The sequence below is a fragment of the Lepus europaeus genome, chromosome 16, assembly GCF_033115175.1.
Source record: "Lepus europaeus isolate LE1 chromosome 16, mLepTim1.pri, whole genome shotgun sequence".
Classification (NCBI taxonomy): domain Eukaryota; kingdom Metazoa; phylum Chordata; class Mammalia; order Lagomorpha; family Leporidae; genus Lepus; species Lepus europaeus.
The window spans coordinates 10,796,184-10,814,051 of NC_084842.1; the positions used below are offsets into that span (position 1 = coordinate 10,796,184).

The 17,868-nt window shown below is 41.1% G+C and overlaps 2 protein-coding genes across 9 annotated transcripts in view; both read right to left on the reverse strand.

Annotated features, from left to right (window-relative positions):
* The window catches only part of NRG1 (neuregulin 1), a 1,197,015-nt gene that overhangs the window by 116,706 nt on the left and 1,062,441 nt on the right, over window positions 1–17,868 (reverse strand). For 3 of the 8 annotated variants that reach the window (XM_062213036.1, XM_062213034.1, XM_062213035.1), the window contains exon 1: window positions 12,988–13,654. The exons of the other annotated variants lie outside the window; for them this stretch is intronic. In XM_062213036.1, the coding sequence (XP_062069020.1) occupies window positions 12,988–13,654 (667 nt within the window). Of the gene's footprint in view, window positions 1–12,987; window positions 13,655–17,868 lie in introns of those variants that run through there. 8 annotated transcript variants of the gene reach the window in all.
* On the reverse strand, window positions 13,983–14,165 carry LOC133775359 (uncharacterized). The gene has a single exon (XM_062213641.1). It carries the CDS (start codon window positions 14,163–14,165, stop codon window positions 13,983–13,985), a length of 183 nt encoding a protein of 60 aa, XP_062069625.1.

Sequence of the window (17,868 nt, forward strand, 5' to 3'; positions counted from 1 at the left end):
CACTACTGCCTTCCAATGTCTGCACTCACAGGAAGCCAGACACAGAAACCAGAAGCAAGTATCTAATCCAGTGACTCTGATATGGGATGAAGGAGTCTTAACCAGCCATCTTAAACTCTAGATCAAATGCCTACACCTCACTGTACCTTTTATATCAAAAATATACAAATAGGTTACCTATTCCATGAATACAAAATTGTCTGGTATTGTACAGGGTTCATAAATGAATTAGCTGTAACTAAGCCTTAGGAAACTTCTGTTCTAGTATGTGTGATAAGCAAGTATCCAAATAAGAACATCACAAGTCAGATTGGGGTAAGTGTCAAGATGAGGCATAAGCAACACAGGGCACAAGAGGAGGAAGCATCCACATCTAATTTAGAGGATGAGTCTTGAGCCTGGGCAGAATTTGGAAAGGTAAAGAGTGTGGTAACAGAACATTTATGGTAGAGAAATAGAATGGGAAGAAGTACAGAAGACAGAAGTAAAATAGTGTACAGGGTAGAGTTCTAGCTGGCTGGGGGCTGGCACTGTGGCACAATGGGTTAGGCTGCACCCCTATCAGGGTGGCAACTTTAGTGCCAGCTGCTTTCTTCCTATCCAGCTTCCTGCTAGTAAGCCTGGGGAGGTAGTGGAAGATGGCCCAAGTGTTTGGGGCCCTGCTACCCATGTGGGAAATCCTTGGTTCCTGGCTTCAGCCTGGCCCAGAAGTGGCTGTTGCTGCCATTTGGGGAGTGAACCAGCAGACAGAAGATCCCTCTATCTCTGTCATTCTGTCTTCTGAATAAACAAATATTTTTTAAAAATGTCCTAGTTGGCTAGATTATATTCCATATGGGTCAAGGAAGAGCAGCCAGCAGGAGTAAGCTGGGTACGAAGTCTGTGGTCCTAAAATACCAGGAAGAATTAATGAGATAATACTGTGTTTTCTAAATATCAGCTATGATATGTTTAATAAATGAAAAGAAATGAAAGTCAGTTTTATTTTACTAATCACATGAAAAATATCAAAACGTATCTACTAAAGCCGGTTGGTTAATTTGTAGTGCTCATGTGTTTAAAAAGATCATGAAAATTATGTGCTATGATCATTGCTTAAATTCTATATATAAGAGGTCTGGAACATATAGATTATGAAAACACAGACATAGATTTCAAAAACTTTTATATCAAAATAAACTCATCTTTTATTTCAATTTTCCTTGAACTTTTTGAAATACCCTCATATTATGAAAAGAATAACAGATAAACAAAACAACCGGGAATCACACTGAAGTCCTCTAAACCCAGGGAACCAAGTAATTACTCTTCCTCTTCATCTGTCATTGACTGCTCATCCTTGAACTATGTTGGTTCAGTTCACAGTGAACGGGGGCATAAAAGAAAAATATGTCACCAAAACCTATATGTTCTCTTAGAGAACCTCACTCAGAGAGATTTTTGTCCCTTACATAAATGTTTAACTTGCTTAAATTTTGATTTCCAAACCCCATAGGAGATAAGAACTATAAATTAGAAGAACTACAGAGAAGCTATTTCATTAGAATTTAGTAATTTCAAAGTGATTTGGTAGCTGAAAACAGAATACATGAAAAATCTCATCAACATTTTCTGGTTCACAGACAAATTTATTTGTGTTACATAAAATATTAGGTTTAAACTGTCTAACGCTTTAAAGTTTTGAAGTTCTGATTTTGATTATTAACAACCCAATTTACATTAAGAATATACATTGTTCTGAGGTATGCAGCCAAGTTATAACCCACTACGTCTTAAATATGTCATAGTATCCAACATTATGTTGGCCCTATATCTACTAAATCCCTTTTAAATGCCAGTAGTGAAAAATATCATAGATTATGAAAAGATTGCAATCTAAAAGTTTGAAGGTGACAAATTGCCAGCTATTTAGAAAACTCAGCAATCTTAAACAGCGAATTTAAGTCCTACAGTATTGATCCCATTTTTTTCACGAATACTTTACTGAACAGGTAGGGGATACACAGGTCACTGACTCAGGTAGCTCAGGTTTAATTACAGGATCAGGTTCCTACAAAAATGAACTTGCTGGCCAGGGGTTAATTTACATTCTCCTTTTTGTCACTGAAGCAGAAAGACAAAAAGACTTAAGTAATTATTTTATGTAACTTTTTTGATCTTCTATGTAAATATAACTACAGGTCACATGACTTGTTTTTTCTCCTTCTTTTGAAGAACCACGAGAGCTGTTTGATGGGGGAAAATCCGGCTTGCTTTAAGGATTACAGCAAGGAGAGGTCAGAGTTGTAACACTGAACTCTGCCACTAATCATTCTTCAGATTTGCTTTGTATGCAATACTTAGCATCATGTAACAATCAATGGCTACTGACTCCTTTTGTTCCCAGAAGAGCAAGTAGTTATGCCCCAGGAAGCTGTACCAAGGGATTACAAACGAATGCTAACAAGAGTTCAATTCCACTGTCCTTAGATCATTCCATTTATTTATGGAGCTTTTATTGCCGTGACAACATATTTCATAAAACAAATACTTCCTGCTACTTAGCAAAGGAAGAGGCAACACTGAGAGTCATCAAGCTAATCGTGGTCAAGTCTGTGGTTAGGGTCTCACTCACTCTCTTCCCCCAAGCCATCCAGTGAGAAACCACAGGTCTGGGCCATCCACTCCATAACCTTGGGTGCTCTGGAACACTGCCTTCAGAACATGGTGGGAGAGAGAAATGCGGAGGAGGAACCTGAAATCACTCGGGAAGTGACGGTGGGGAACGAAAGAGCACAGGAAAGAGAAAAATAAGTATGAGACAAAAGTCAGAAATAAAGAAAGGGAGGCATGCCGGGGGAAATAGAAGTACATTAAGACCTCATCTTCATTCCAAACGCATATGCAACTATGGACATTTTGTTTCATGTGAAATTATGAAGTTTTGAATGAAGATGAGTTGTAAAAGAGATTTTATTAGAGAATTACATGTGTATGAAATTCTGTACTAACATCTGGTTAAAAATAGTCATGAATTTCCTCTTTGGTTGGGAGGACACCAAATTCACTCAAATGAATATTTTACCGAAACTTACAGAAAACAAGTCTGTCATGTTCCTAATGAAAGACAAAAAATTCTTTACCTGAGGAAGCTTTCTGTTACTTTTCACTGAATTTCATTGGGTCTATCAGCTGCCACTGAAAAGTCAGAAAAGCTAACCCCAGGTAAAACTGGCCTTAGCTTATTTTCACATATTTTCTGCTTGAAGTGGCTGCCTCATTTCTCCAATATGGATTCAGAGTTCAATTTCTGGAGCAAATCACTTATTCTTCAAATAATAGGAACCAAGATAATCAAAGCAGAGAAGTTCTCACATCTTTCTACATGTATCGTCCTCATTACTATATATCTCTGTAAATGACAATTTCTGGCAAAACAACGTTTCCCTGAAAGAAAAACCATCAGGTGCACAACAGAAGCCCCCTCTGTACATACATCCAAAATTGCACCGGTTTTCTCTGTTTGTAGGACTGTGACCAACAACCCTGCTAATAAGATTTCATTTTAAATTTATTGCAACAGATTCTCTAGCATAGATTGACAGCGCAATTATTTTCTATTTCTCTAATAACTTTTTTCTCTTTGACTTTTTATAAATTTCTAGTAATCTGACATGGAGCTATGAGATTTTTCTGTTCATTCCCAATCCCAAACCTATAACAGTATTCACATCTGAAATGATTTTATCTATCCAATTTTATTTTCTATAAAATCAGTTATTCTTTTATCTAGGATATAATGTATACAAGCTATATATATATATATGTATATATAAGTATTACATTTAAAATTTATTTTTAAAAATTTCTATGTTGGATTCGGATTCTACAAACATTGTTATTTTCATGGGTTTTGTCAAACACTACAATCAGCTTTGAGATTTTAATTTTTTTAAATATTTATGTATTTTTTTGAGAGGTAGAGTTACAGACAGAGAAAGGGAGAGACAGAGAGAGGTATTTTCCATCTGTTGGTTCACTCCCCAAATGGCTGGGCCAATCTGAAGCCAGAAGCTAGGAGCTTCTTCTGGGTCTCCCACAAGGGTACAAACTTCTCAGGCCATCAGCAGAGAGCTGGAACAGAAGAGGAGCAGCTAGGCACCCATATGGGATGCTGGCACTGCAGGTAGAGGCTTAGCCTACTACGCCACAGTGCTGGCCCTGAGATTTTAATTCTTATCTTTGGGTACCATGAGATGCCAGTCAGGAGCAATGAAACGAGTAATCTGAACAACATCTTTCTTCAGACCAGGGTTTCATGATCTTTCGGTCAAAGTTCTTCCTTCGCACCATATGTAAACTGTATGACTTTTTTTCCACTACCCCAGTTTTCCCACAGAGAGTACTTCTCTGAGAAATACAACTTTAATCACTACTCTGTCTTTTTCTCTCTTACAAGTAACTCCTTATCATTCTGGCTATAACAGAATCCCTCACATAGTGATGTTTGGGTTCTATCCAGAGTAATCATCTATATATACTGGCTAATTTTTATGGGAGGACAATTACTCTGAATGGCACTGGAGCTCAAGGAATAAGTCACATATCATTCTAAGACTTAACAAACAAATTAATTCACCTTGGAAAACCCCCTCCAATTCTTCCTACAAATACTAGCACTTGTGAATATATATACGCATGAACTCTGATAGAAAGAGAAAACATAGGGTTCATTATTTTTTAAGCCCTGTCCTAATAACAGGATTGTCTTCACAAAGACTTGAGTTATTTTGCTCTACCACAATCTCTAACATTCCCATTAATTTGGATGCAAACACTAAAGTAAGTCTCAAGCAGGGAGGTGATTTGCTCAAGGCCACACAGTGGCTAAGTGGTAGAGCTGGCATTTGACCTCTAGTATCCCATATAATTTCTGCTTCACTAGGATGTTTCTTCAATGTTTTGTATAAGTTATGTTTTTCTTAAGTTTCCAAACTCCAAAACTTATTCTCCAAATTTTGTTACAAAAGCCCTGTGGAGGGCAAAGCAGGAGGGGTGGATGTTTAGCCTGTGGTTAAGATGCTTGCATCCCACACAGAGTATCTGGTTCAAGCCCCGGCTCTCATTCTTGACTCTGGCTTCCTGCTAATGCCCTGGGAAGTTCAACCGATTGCTTCCCTGCCATCCACGTGGGAGACCTGGATTGAGTTCCTGCCTCCTGATTTCAGCCCTGGCTCGGTTCAAATTCTTGCAAGCATTTCGGGACTGAGACAGGTATGTGAGCACTCACTCTCTTTTTCTTTCTTTCTCGCTGCCTCTTAAATAAATAAAACTGGAAAAAAATCAAAGAAGGAACAGAACAAAGTGAGCAAGGGAGTCAAAAGTATAATGAGAGAGAAAGTTTGTGCTGCTTCTATCTTTATTATGTTTGTCGTATTTATTTTCTCACTCAATTCCCCCAAGAGTCCCAAGACACGTGTATTACTATTATATAAAAATGGGCGAATAGATTTAGAGGAATGATCTTACTTGCTCAAGGTTACAAACAGCAGCAAATACGACTGAAATTCAAATTTGACCAATTGGAAACCTAATGCCCTAAGACAAGAGATTGAGAAAATCAGTCCTTACTTCAGTGATTAATAAACTCAATAATCCACTTGCAACATAAATCTCCCTCAATAGTGCCACTGTTTCAATGCTCCCAGTAGTAAGGAACTAATTGCCTTCCAAATTAGTCACACACTTTAGTTGGGATAATTCTCCCATATGCTATGCTGTTGGGAGATGGATGTCTAACTTCCAAAGGAGTGTCTTATAGTCATCAAAATCATCAAGGTAAAATTCTCTTCTCTAAAGGCAACAACAAGGGAGAGATAAGAGCTGCATTAAGTAGGATTTAAATAATAAGTGGGAAAGTAAAAAATCTTTTAGATTAAAATAACAAATGGGAAGGTCTTCAAAAAGCTCACGGAAATGCATAGTATGGAAAAGCTATGCAAGGATTTCAACTTTTGGCATCAAAATAGATTTATATTTTAATTCCATTTTTCATGAGCTGTTTGAAGTTACCTCACATGAGTGTAAGTGCTAAAAACAGCTTGGGGAAGAAAAGTAGGGTGTGCCCCAGGAAAGTCACTTCAGGTTTAGTCTCAGCACTGCTACTAATCAGCTGCAGTGACCTTGGGCAAGTCGTTTGACTCTTCCAGATCTGCATTTCCTCACTTAGGAAGTGATTCAGAAAATCCCCAAAATCTTCAACATATACTATTCTACAATTACAAGACTACAATTTATTGCTTAGAAATAACTTTTGAATGCACACACACATACACACACGTACTGAGGTCAAAATCATGGCAGTAAAGATGGCAACACGCTCTCTGATGATGAAGATAAACCGGATTCACTTCCAGTAGATCACTCTTTACACAAATGGTATAAGAACTCATGGTGAGGCCAGTGATGGGGTGCATTGGGGGCAAGGCCAGCTGATTTGAGTCTAGCTGCTCTGCTTCTGATCCACCTCCCTGCTAATGTGCCTGGGGAAGCAGTGAAAGATGGCCCAAGTGCCTAGGCCCCAGCCACCCACGTGGGAGACCAGGATGAAATTCCAGGCTTCTGACTTCAGCCTAGCACAGCCATGACTACTGTCACATGAACCAGCAGATGGAAGATCTCTCTGTCCCTTGCTCTGTAATTTTGCTTTTAAAATAGGTAAAAATAAGATCTTTGGAGGGGGAAAAAAAAAAAAGAATTCACATTGCTAGGGCAAGTCCTGTGGCACAGCAGATTAACCTGGCATTCTTGTGACACTGGCATTCCATATTGGAGTGCCAGTTTAAGTCCCAGCTGGTTGGCTTCCTATCCAGCCCCCTGCTAATGTGCCTGAGAAGACAGCAGAAGATGACCAAGGTAACTGAGCCCTTCCTACCTATGTGGGAGATCTAGGATGAAGTTCTGGGCTCCCAGCTTTGGCCTGACCTAGCTTCCACCTCTTGCAACAATTTTGAGAATGAACCAGCAGATGGGAGATCTGTCTCCATTTCTTCCTCTCTCTCTATGTCATTCTGCCTTTTAAATAAATAAATAAACCTTAAAAAAGAAAAGGACTCATATCACTCTCCAGTTTGACAACTAACTAATCAGCTCAATGGCAGATTCTAGCCTTTCTCTGGACAGTGGAACTAAAAACACTGTGCACTAACTTGATACTTTTGCAAGCTAAAACACCATATAGGAAAGAGGACCAAAAAAGAAAAAAGAAAAATGTTTATAGCTACCAGTTGTCTAGAATCTGAAAATACTCTTAACAATCTTTACATGCAAAAGAAGTAAGTAGCGAGTACTCCTAAAAGACTTAGATGGATATTACTTTCCTAACCACTGCAGCGTTTTGATTAAATAAATAGTGCCATATTGGTCAAACATCAATCACCCAAGTCTCCCCAGCTTGTTGCTAGCAAAGGTGGAGCTGATGTGACTTAGAAAAGATAAAGGACATTGCTGGGCAGGTGTTCAGTAGTTGGCAGATGGAGAAGAACGCATGAAGGGAAGAACAGGAGAGGCAGCCAAAAGGTGAAGAAAATGAGGACAAAGAGAAGAGATGCTGAGTTCAGAGAGTATATGACAGTACTTCAAAAATTCATGGAAAAATAGAATTAAAAGAGTAACTTATTTAGGTGCAAAAAAATTTAAGTCTATGCATGGTGTTGTCATAACATGTACTTTCTTTGAACTTTTTGAAGACCTCTCAAACAGAGAAGAAAGAAAAGGAATACTTCAAATTGAGTGATTCCATTAGATTCTCATAATTCACTAGAACACAAGCTCCATGAGGACAAGGAGGGTTGCTGGCTTTCACTGCTACACAGTCTAGAGCAGTGCTCAGCATGGAGCAGGCACTTAATGCACAGCCCATGAATGAAGAACCAGATATACTAGAAGAAAAGCAAATCACTGGCACACAGCAAAAATAACACAGAACAAAACATGACTATGACAGTAGACATAGACGTGACATACTCGCAGAAACTTCAATAAATTCGGTGGGTAGGGGTTCTAGCCCTGGTTCTTAGGAGCTTCCAGACAAGTTATGACACCTTTATGCTCTGTTTTTTAAATCTATAAAATAACTCCTTCTTTATGCTTTAAAAGGATACCATATGATGTTACTGAAAGAAAAAAGGAATGAAGAAAGACAAAGACATACAGTTTGGGAAATGATCATTTTCTGGGCATGGAGAAAATGCAATGTGTACAAGCTTGTAAAGGCATCAGCAGGGAAACTAACATTACACACACCAAAGAAGAGGAGAGAAAAAGAAAAGGAGCAAAAGTTAGAATTAACTGTGCCAATAGGAAATCAGTATGTTATTGCTCATTAGCTAGAGGCATTGCTTTGTACATTTGTCTATAATGCAGGGATACTTCAAAAAATTTGTGGAAAAGTGAAATTAAAAGAGACATTTATTTTGGTGCAAAAATTTGAAATCCATGTATATTTTTTCATAATATACTTTTTTCCCCTTTTAGAAGATCCCTGGTATTCCTAGGCTTCAAATTTTTTTGCACTACCAAAATTACACTTATCTTTGAATCCCATTTCCCACAAATCCTTAAATGTATAAATATCATTCAATAATAAAAATTACAATAATAAAGCTGAATATGTAAAAACAAGTGAAGATGCTTTGACATATAAGGTTGCATTTAAATAATACTGACATATAAAGCCACAATGGCACAATAAAGAGGCTTCAAGATATAATTGGGGGGTTGGGACAGTTGAAGAGAACAAGGATCGATTTGGTTATCACAAAGGAATGAAAAGGAAAAATCAAAGTGGGGTCTTCAGGGAAGAGGTGAGCCACACAGCCATCTGCCATGGATCAGGGAAGTGCTCACCATTGGCCACCCAGGTTGTCGTCAAGTATGCTGACCACTGGATGGATGAAAAAGGAAGAGGCCACCAAAAGCAATACTGAAAATTTAATAAAAGCAAAACAGGGGAAAACAAAACAGGAAAGCAAAAGGAAAATTTAAGTGGTATGAACCATACACATTTGCCCAATGGTCATCCAACTTGAACTTTTTCCCTGATTGCCAGTCAGATGCCAGCTAAATTCCTAGTTATTCTCCAACTCCAAGTCTCTACAATAGGGATAAGATGATAGGAAAAAGTGGCAGTGAGTGTGCATGTGTGTTCCTATGTATGTGTGCATGCATGTGTGTACACATGTGTGCATGTGTGTGTTGTTTAAATCCGGGAGAAAGGACATTCATTTCCTGCTATTCTGGGTTTCACTTAATTTTTCAGAGTCCAGTGAATTTAGTATGAGAATTTCATTAAATGTTTCAGAGCCCGAGTTTCCTCATCAGTAAGTTCATAAAATCATTTCATTAAAACTGGGGATCTTTCAGTTCCTTCCAGTTTTGAATGTCTGAGGCTTTCAATAAGTATGGTTAAAGCACAGGGAACTTGTTTGAAATCACACTTGTAAAATACCTCCAAGCACGCTCATGAGGGGCTGAAGAAGAGTCTGCAGGGGCTAAGATAAAGGGAAGAAGTCCTTTGGTAGATCCAATTCATCACGCTGATCCTTTGCAGATGGTGATGATTCATATTGTTACTGTGGTAACAATGGTTTGCCATGCAACTCCATAAAAAGATTTAAGACAAAGCAAAACAAATTTGGTCTACAATGCAAATGCCAATACATTCCTGCTTCCAAGAGTCTGTTGTTAAGCAGGGTCTCCCGTCCAGAAAACATTTTCTTTCAAGAAGGCACCACAGTGTCCAGGCAACAATATAACCGGCTCTGCTTATGGTAGCCTGAGTTTTCAATCTCCAAATATCAGTCCCTTCCACACAAACAGAAACTTGGCAAATTTAAAAACCTAGGCAAAGACAACGAATGAATGGCTGAAGTATTATATTATATGACTTGGTTAAAAATAAAAGCTTAATTAGCATCATGGCAATATAATCACTATGGCAATGGGAAGCTACTACCTACACATAAAAAGTCTTCAGAATAAAACATATATGCTCACTTCTGTTTTCATTCCAGAATTGTATCAGATTCCTTAAGGTCTACATGTATTCACAGATTAATATGGTGAAAATGTGAAATTATACCACCTTATGAAAAAAATTGCCACTTTAGAAAACCAGACCACAGACAACTACACCTATAGACAATTAACATCACTATCTTTTGCCTGTTCTTATAATAAAGATCAAGAATGTTGTACGTGGATAAGAATCAGTGAGGAAGAGAGTAATTCTAGTATTTATAAAATAAAATACAAGTAGGTAGATTGGTTTGGGGAGTGACACAGCTGACACAATTACTGGGATTGTTCCTCCTCCCCTCTCTCAGGCTCCAGGATAAAGAAGAATCAATTAGCCCTCAATTGACTATGACCTTGAAGGCTACAGCTCTGTGCATAACATGCTGAATATGCTGAGGCAGAGAGAAAATGGGGGAGAGAGAATAAAATCCTGAAACCACTGAAGCCATGTTTCAGAACTGATCATGCCTGTTTAAAACATAAGCCACGGCAGCCTCATTCATGTCAAAAACACGCATAAAGAAATGAAAGTTTACTGGGACTCAACAGTTCCTTCTTAGCTGAAAAGAAGGAAAAGGAAACGAAAACCTCATTCTAGGCTTACTTTTTCCTTTATATAGGGTTACAGAATTCTTAAATACTAACCCAAACGACCACTTACAAATCTCTGAGAAGAAAGCTGTCTGGACCAATTCCTTCCCCAAAATTAATGAAACAAACCAAAAAATGACTCACAATTATTAGTACAACACCCATGTTGATGTGATTTGGGTTTTATTTTATTCATTGTTAGGGGCACTAGTTCAAAAGATTAACAGCATTTACAGTAGAGAAAATCCAGTAAGCTATCAAGTGTTAACCAACTATCTACCGCTAACTTTTCAGGAGACTCCTTCCCAGACTGCTTTCCAGGCTTATCTCCAACACACTCCGGATTGCTGCAGCTGCGCATCTGGTCAGCACTGGCCACTGTGATGCTTTTAGCCAGCAGTAAATCTTTTCCACTTATTGCAAATGCCACAAAATCAATGCCGGCTGAGAGAGAGAAAAAAAAAAAGGCAAGGAAAAAAAAAAAAAAAACCTACACGGAATGTATGGTCCATTAAAACATGCAGTAGAAGAATTCACCTTCAAAAATAATTTTCCAAAACTTCCCATCACACTCCCTGACAGGTTCTTAGCTCAGGAGAAGGTACTGGATGTTTCTTTGTTTGATGTCATTGGATGACAAAATTACAGAATTTAGCAGAAGAGTTTCTCAAAGCTTGCTCTTTTTCTGGGCAACCGAACCTGTGCAGGCACCTTTTAAGGAAAGACTTAAGTTGAAAACGACAAAGGCAAAGTAACCTTGCCTTCCTGGTGGATTTTGCTGCTCTGTGCAGGAGCTCTACTTGCTTTTTATAGCCTGTCATTTCATCTGGGTATTACTTCCCAGTCACTTTGCCAGGTGGGAAGAGGCGCTGAAGGCAGCGGAGAATGTCAGCTCCATAACTGTGCTTGGGGGATTTGGTAGACACAAAGCAGCGTCTGCATAGAGGTTTCCTGTAATCACACCTGGAAAACAAGCCTCTCCCCCCCCCCCCTTCCATCTTCGCCACTGAAAGCTGCCTGTGTGAAAGGTTCTTGAATCACAAACCAAGTTTTTCTGTTTCTCTAGCACAGAGCTCCACTTCATACTGAACATAAGATCTGCAAAAGATATTTCTCATTCTTTATTACAGTCGAGAGGGAACCAGAGCGAGGGGGTATTGCAACACAGAATCCTTACCTTCAACTATCTTTTAACTCTTTAAGGGATGTTACACAGTTATTAAGAACCAAAGCCTCCGATCTTTTACTTGTTTCCACGTAGTCAATACTCATCAATGGCAAAAAATGGAGTATAAGATAAAGCAAAAATAAACAAGAATCTGTTTCAAGTCTGGAAATATTTTAAAAGGCTCCGGAGAACGCCTCCCTCTACACTGCCGTTCAGAACAATCTGACGAGTCATGGTTTTGTTCTTGTCAACTTTCTTTATAAAGCCATTGCAGTGAGCCAGTACAAACAGCAATATATTGCTCTGTATTGTTTTAGGAGCGTGGGCTCTCTGCACTTGCAGATCATTAAACCAGGCTGCTGCAATCTGACGGACTGAAATGACACATGTCTAAAACAACGATGTATCTTACTAATAGATCCTACGCTTTGAAATGACTGCCAAGGAAGCTCTTAAAACACCGGCGTATAGAAGACAAAACTCCTCTGGGAAAATCCCTTCGTGCAGAGTTGTCCTGCATTCTGAACAAAACAAAGCTGCCCCAAATAAGTGCTTGGTGGCCTGAACCATGACAGGGACAAGGGCAGCAAGAGTCTCCAGCTAGTGAAAGGTGAGCACTGGAAACATCTTAGCACTTGCTTCAATTTCAGAAAGAATCAATCAAAAGTCAAAGGGCAGGGGCTGGTGGTGAGGAGAACACAGGCCAGGGAACAGAGAGAACAGAGAGAGAAATGTAATGGGCAGCTTGGGGCTGCTGGGAGGCAGAGGGTACCCAGAAGTCCACAATGGGAAAAAGAAACAAAATAATACTCAGAGATATGAAGAAGTTACACGTACACAGAAATAAAGGGAAAGGATGCCCCAACGTTTGGCTTTTAAAAAAGTGTGAGAAATAAACTGAACTGAACTTCAATTTAAACCTGACTTGGATCCCTGACCCCAGACTTAACAATGCAGCTAGAGGGAGCCGCAGTCAGTGCAGGGATTCACACCAGGCGTTCACCAGATTTCTCTGCGCATCCCTTCCGAGCCGCCCCATCAACTCAGGCACAGGATGCGATCAAAGAAAACCATGCAAGTAAAATGCAAGAAAGGGCCGGGCGCCAAGCTCTAGAACACTCCAAGCCCACCCCTTTCCTTTGTCCATCGTCACCACATCTCTCTCTACTTACAAAGTTTAGGAGCAGTTTGGAGATTAGTTTCTGTTGTTTGTGGCTGAGTTGCAGACTTGGGTGTTCTCACCTCAGGGTTCCGAGTGGACGAGGGAAAGGACGGCGCCGTGGACGGCAGGAAGGAAAAAGCAAAGACACGGTTCTTCGGGGTCAGTGCCGCTGAAGGCTTAGAGGACACAACGCCATTGTCAACTTGCACTGTAACTTGAACCTCAGCTTCGGACTGAGCCCCAGACACAGGTGAAGTGTACGCCTCAGACGATACCCACACAGCTGAGGCAGCAGTGGGAGCCAGAGAAATCACAGGGTCCTGGCCCAGCCCCCCAGGGTCAAGGTGAGTGGGAGAGTCATACTCAAATATCTTGTCCACAAAGACCCACTTGAGGCCGGCGATGCAGAGGCAGAGGCTGACCAGGCACGCCAGGATGGGGACGATGCAGATTTTCTCGGAGTTGAGGCAACCTCTCAGGCGCTCGGCTTCCAGGCACACACAGCAGGGCACGGCCAGACCCACGAGTCCGGGGGTCCTCCCATCTTCCGTCTGGGTCTCGGGCATGTCTTCGGCCGCCGGAAGCCCGTCCAGAGATGGGTCTGCACTCAGCTGAGTGGAGGGGCTGGAGGACCTCTCAGTGGCTACCTCGGACATGTCTGGGGAATAAATCTCCATGGGCTCACCTCCAGAAGGCCTGGCCTCTCATACGGTCCATTACCACGCAGAGCCCCCCCCACCCAAATGATACAGCATCTTAGAGGGGGAAATCGATAAGTCGTCCAAGTCCAAGGCCATTATCCAAAGCAAAAGGAGTTCAGGAGGAAGGATAATTTAAAAAAAAAAAAAAAAGCTTCTCTCAACTATGAAATAAAAGTATATAATTCTCTAAGCTGTTGTTTCTGGGCCACTTTTCTAGTTCTTTTAAATGCTTCTCCGAACCATCCCGGCTGATCAAGAGGACAGGGGCCAACACAGCGGCGGGAGCTGCTTGCTCCCTGGTTAATTAAGTAAACCAGTAGCCCAAACTGAAAGGCAGGTTCCTCACCCCGAGCATCTGAAGCTGGTGTCTGCTTAGATGAAGAAAACAACTGTCATGCAGGAGAAGTAAAAGCAAAAACAGGAGCAGCGGCGGCGGCGGCAGCAGCGGCGGCGGCAGGAGAGGCAGCAGTGACAGTAGCAACAGCATCCTGTTGTGTTAACGCGGAGGCTGAAAGAGGCTGAATCATTACAGAGCAGCAGGTGCCTGCCCTCCAAGCATCACTGCAAACAGCCAGCCTCACTGAGGGATCTGAAGGGAAGCGCGCGGCCGGGAGGGGCGGTAACTCCCTTCCCCGCCCTGCCTCCACCCCCACCCCCAACACCACACCTCTTTGTCCTCTCTGAGCGCTCACTTTCTTCCTCTGCGCCTCTCCCCTTCTTCGTAGTCTCTGGCTTTCTTTCCCCTCCTCATCCCAAACACGTCTCTCTCTCTTCTCTCTCACTTCTCCCTCTTCTCTCTCTCTTCCTGTCTCTCTCTCCCTCTCTCCTCTCCCCACCCCCACTCTCTCTCCCCACTCTAGAGCTGCTGGCTGGTCTGAGTGAAATCAGTACAGTACACCCAGCAACACAGGACTGCCAGTGACTTCCTATTTTATCCAATTAGAAGGAATAAAGACCATCAAATCAAAGAGAAGCAGGCAGGCATCAGTTAAGCTTAGTCCCAGACTCCCCCCCCCCCCCACCCTTCCTTTCTCTTTCTGTACAAAAGCGGCCCCAGTCTTCCACCTCCCCCTCGTCCCCACCGCTCCCCCCACCCCCAACCTTGCTTTTCTCAGTCTTGCTGGCTGTCTTTCCTTCACCCACAGTTGGGTCAGAAAAAGCTGTCGATCGATGCTAGCCATCTAACAAAGCTGGGATGGGGCGGGGGGATGTAGGTGGGACCTTATGGGTTGGACCTGAGGCTTGGCAAAGTCTGATATCTGATTCCTCCCTAGAGAGGTAAAGCTTTTGCCGCTGGAGATAGCATTCCTCGCCTAGCCCTCGGATAAGTTTTGTTCACCAAGAGGTCGGTGATTACCTGATTCTCAACCAACAGTTAGAACATTTTTCTAACCATGGACAGCTCTGCTTTTTTGCTATGACCGTGTGAGGCTTGCAGTGCTCCATGTGAAATGATGTGGATGCATGAGAGAAAGCCGGTGTTTGGGGAGGCAGATAGAAGTCCACACATCCGCATTCCGGTCCCCATCCCACCCAAAGGAGACCAGACGAATGCCAAGTTAATAGGAAACACTGGCAAGTAACAGAGCTAGGAAGGGAGCAAAGGCTACCACTTCATTTTTAAATTAGCCTTTGACTGTGACTAGCTGCAGAGGTTTGAATTCCCTGGGTGCTGTAATAGATACCACATGTCTTCAGCTACAACCGCACTGCAAGTATTAAGAAGGGGTTTCTATAAGAGCACGCCTTTTAGGTTAGGTTTCAGGAGCTCTGTCTTACAGAGGGTTTCAATGAGGTTGTTTCTTCCCTTGAAAACAGAAGTCATTAAAACACAGGAAGAAATGCCATGACCTTAACAGAGAACACAGGCTCCCTGAACATTCTGCTGTGTGGCAGTCCTCACCTCACTGGGAATGGACATACAAATGGTTTCCAAGGAGCCATTCTGTGCACCAACACCAACAAAAACTGTGTGTCAATCTGCACCGTATATCCACGATAGCCATCCCCGAAGCAGTAAGATTAGAGCTCAAGTCCGGAAAAAACTGTTTGAAGCACATCATACTTTTTTATGTAGTACAATCCCTACTGCTTTCAGCCATGGTTAAGCTTTAAATGGCATAAGATGAGAATATCATCATTTCATTCAAGAAGAAATTAGTCCATATTATAAATGATTTAGAGTATTAATATCTTAACATGTTTGCAGTACCATCACTAACAACAACAAAAGCCTGAGCCAATTTGCATAATTGTAACCATGACTATAATGAGCTTATGGGCAAAATGAGTTATCCTTAAGTTCGCCTCTGTATAAACTACATCTATATAATCATAACTTGTATTTTATAATACTTGCTGTGTTTATTTTCTAGCTTTAATGATTTAATTTTAAAGTAGTGAGAGCTCTTTTACAAAGATTCTAATGATGGACGTGAAATTTCACATTGTAGAAAATCTCCACTGATGAATTTAAAGTATTCAAACAGATATTACTTTCCTAATTATCAATATTCATGTAAATATTTAAACATATTACCAGCAGGTAAATGTTTATGCTAAACTAGGGCAATTAATAATTCCTTCAATGATCACCTAGTTTAAATATAGGGCACTTGGTTTTTTGATTCTGTCCCAAAGCAATTTTATATTCAAGTATAATACATTGGGATTTCATCCATGGTCAGGGTCAGCTAAATTTCAAAGATCAAAATGCAGTTCAGTTATCTGCAAGTCAGGCAGGTAGGAGAAAAATAGCAAGAACAATAACACATTGTCAAAAAAAAAAAAAAAGGAAAAAGAAAATGGTCCTTAACTTGTACCAATCACAATTATTCATTCACCTTAGTCATTTTAAGAAAACATATTCAGCAGACAAAAAATTACTAGGCAGTACTCTAGTTGCCATATTAAAAATTCTCAACCTGACAAAGAAAAAGTATTACACAAAGGCTAGGATAAACACCAAATTCAGAATCCTACAGACCATCAAGCTAATCTTTTCTCTGTTCTACACAACTCAGACTTGGGGCTATGTATGTGTCCTGCTAGAAATGTTTTTTATGGATCCCATGGCAACTTGGTGTCAAGATCAGTTTGCAGAGGGCTGGCTTCCTATAAATTCGGATTTTCCCCATCAAGTTAGATGAGGAATATAAGTAGAGGAATGGGAGTAGGACAAGAGGTAAAAATAATACAAGGAATTCTCTATTAGTTCTACCCTTAGTACTTAAAGCCAGAAGCTACCCTCATCCCTTCACCCAATCCTCAATATCGGGGGAAGTGTTTTGATGCAGAAGGCTAAGCTACTGCTTGGGACACCAGCAAGTCTGTTATCGGAGTGCTGGTTCAAGCCCCGGGAAATCTACTTCTGATGCAGTTTTCTGCTAGTGCTCCTGGGAAGGCAGCAGTCAATGGTCCATATACTTGGACTTCTGACATGCATGTGGGAGATAAGGATGGAATTCCAGGCTCCTGGCTTCAGTCTGGTCCAGTTCTGGCTGTGTTGGCTGTCTGGGGAGGGAACCACCAGATGGAAGATCTCTCTCCCCTCCCCCCCCACCTTTCAAATAAATAAATGAATCTTAAAAAAAAAAATCTTTATAGCGATAAGTGAGGAAGGGCAGTGTGAATGATAAAGCACAAAAGTTTATAGCAAGTATATACCATTTTAACCCTTTAAGCACCACTCACAATAAAGCCTAGGGACATCATGTTTCCACGTCCTCTTCACTGCTTTTTAAAGCCATCTGCTTCCTAACAATAAAAGCTATATTAATTGGTAGCTACCTTTGTGCCCAGCATTCTGCTATGATCATAGTAAATTGTTTCTGATCTTCATAATCCCATACAGACCATTTTATCTTGAAAACAAAGAAACATGGGCACGAGGCAGCATAAACAATTTAGCCAGGGAAAACACAGGCATTAAATGGTAGGGCCCATGGGGTGGGCATTTGGCATAAGGCACCAGTTAAGATGCCTATGTCTCATGTCAGAGGGCCTGGGTTGGACTCCTGGCTCTGGCTCCTGATTCCAGGTTCTTGCTAATGCCAACCCTGGGAGGTAGCAGTGATGGCTCAAGTAATTGTGTTCCTGCCAACCACGTGGGAGACATGCTTTGAGTTCCTGTTTCCTGGCTTGGACCTGGCCCAGTCTTGCCTGCTGTAGGCATCTGCTGAGTAAGTCAG

Bases quoted from the DNA above. Each gene is read 5' to 3' on its own strand.
- LOC133775359 (XM_062213641.1), bottom strand. From the start codon at position 14,165: ATGCTGTTGCTACTGTCACTGCTGCCTCTCCTGCCGCCGCCGCTGCTG.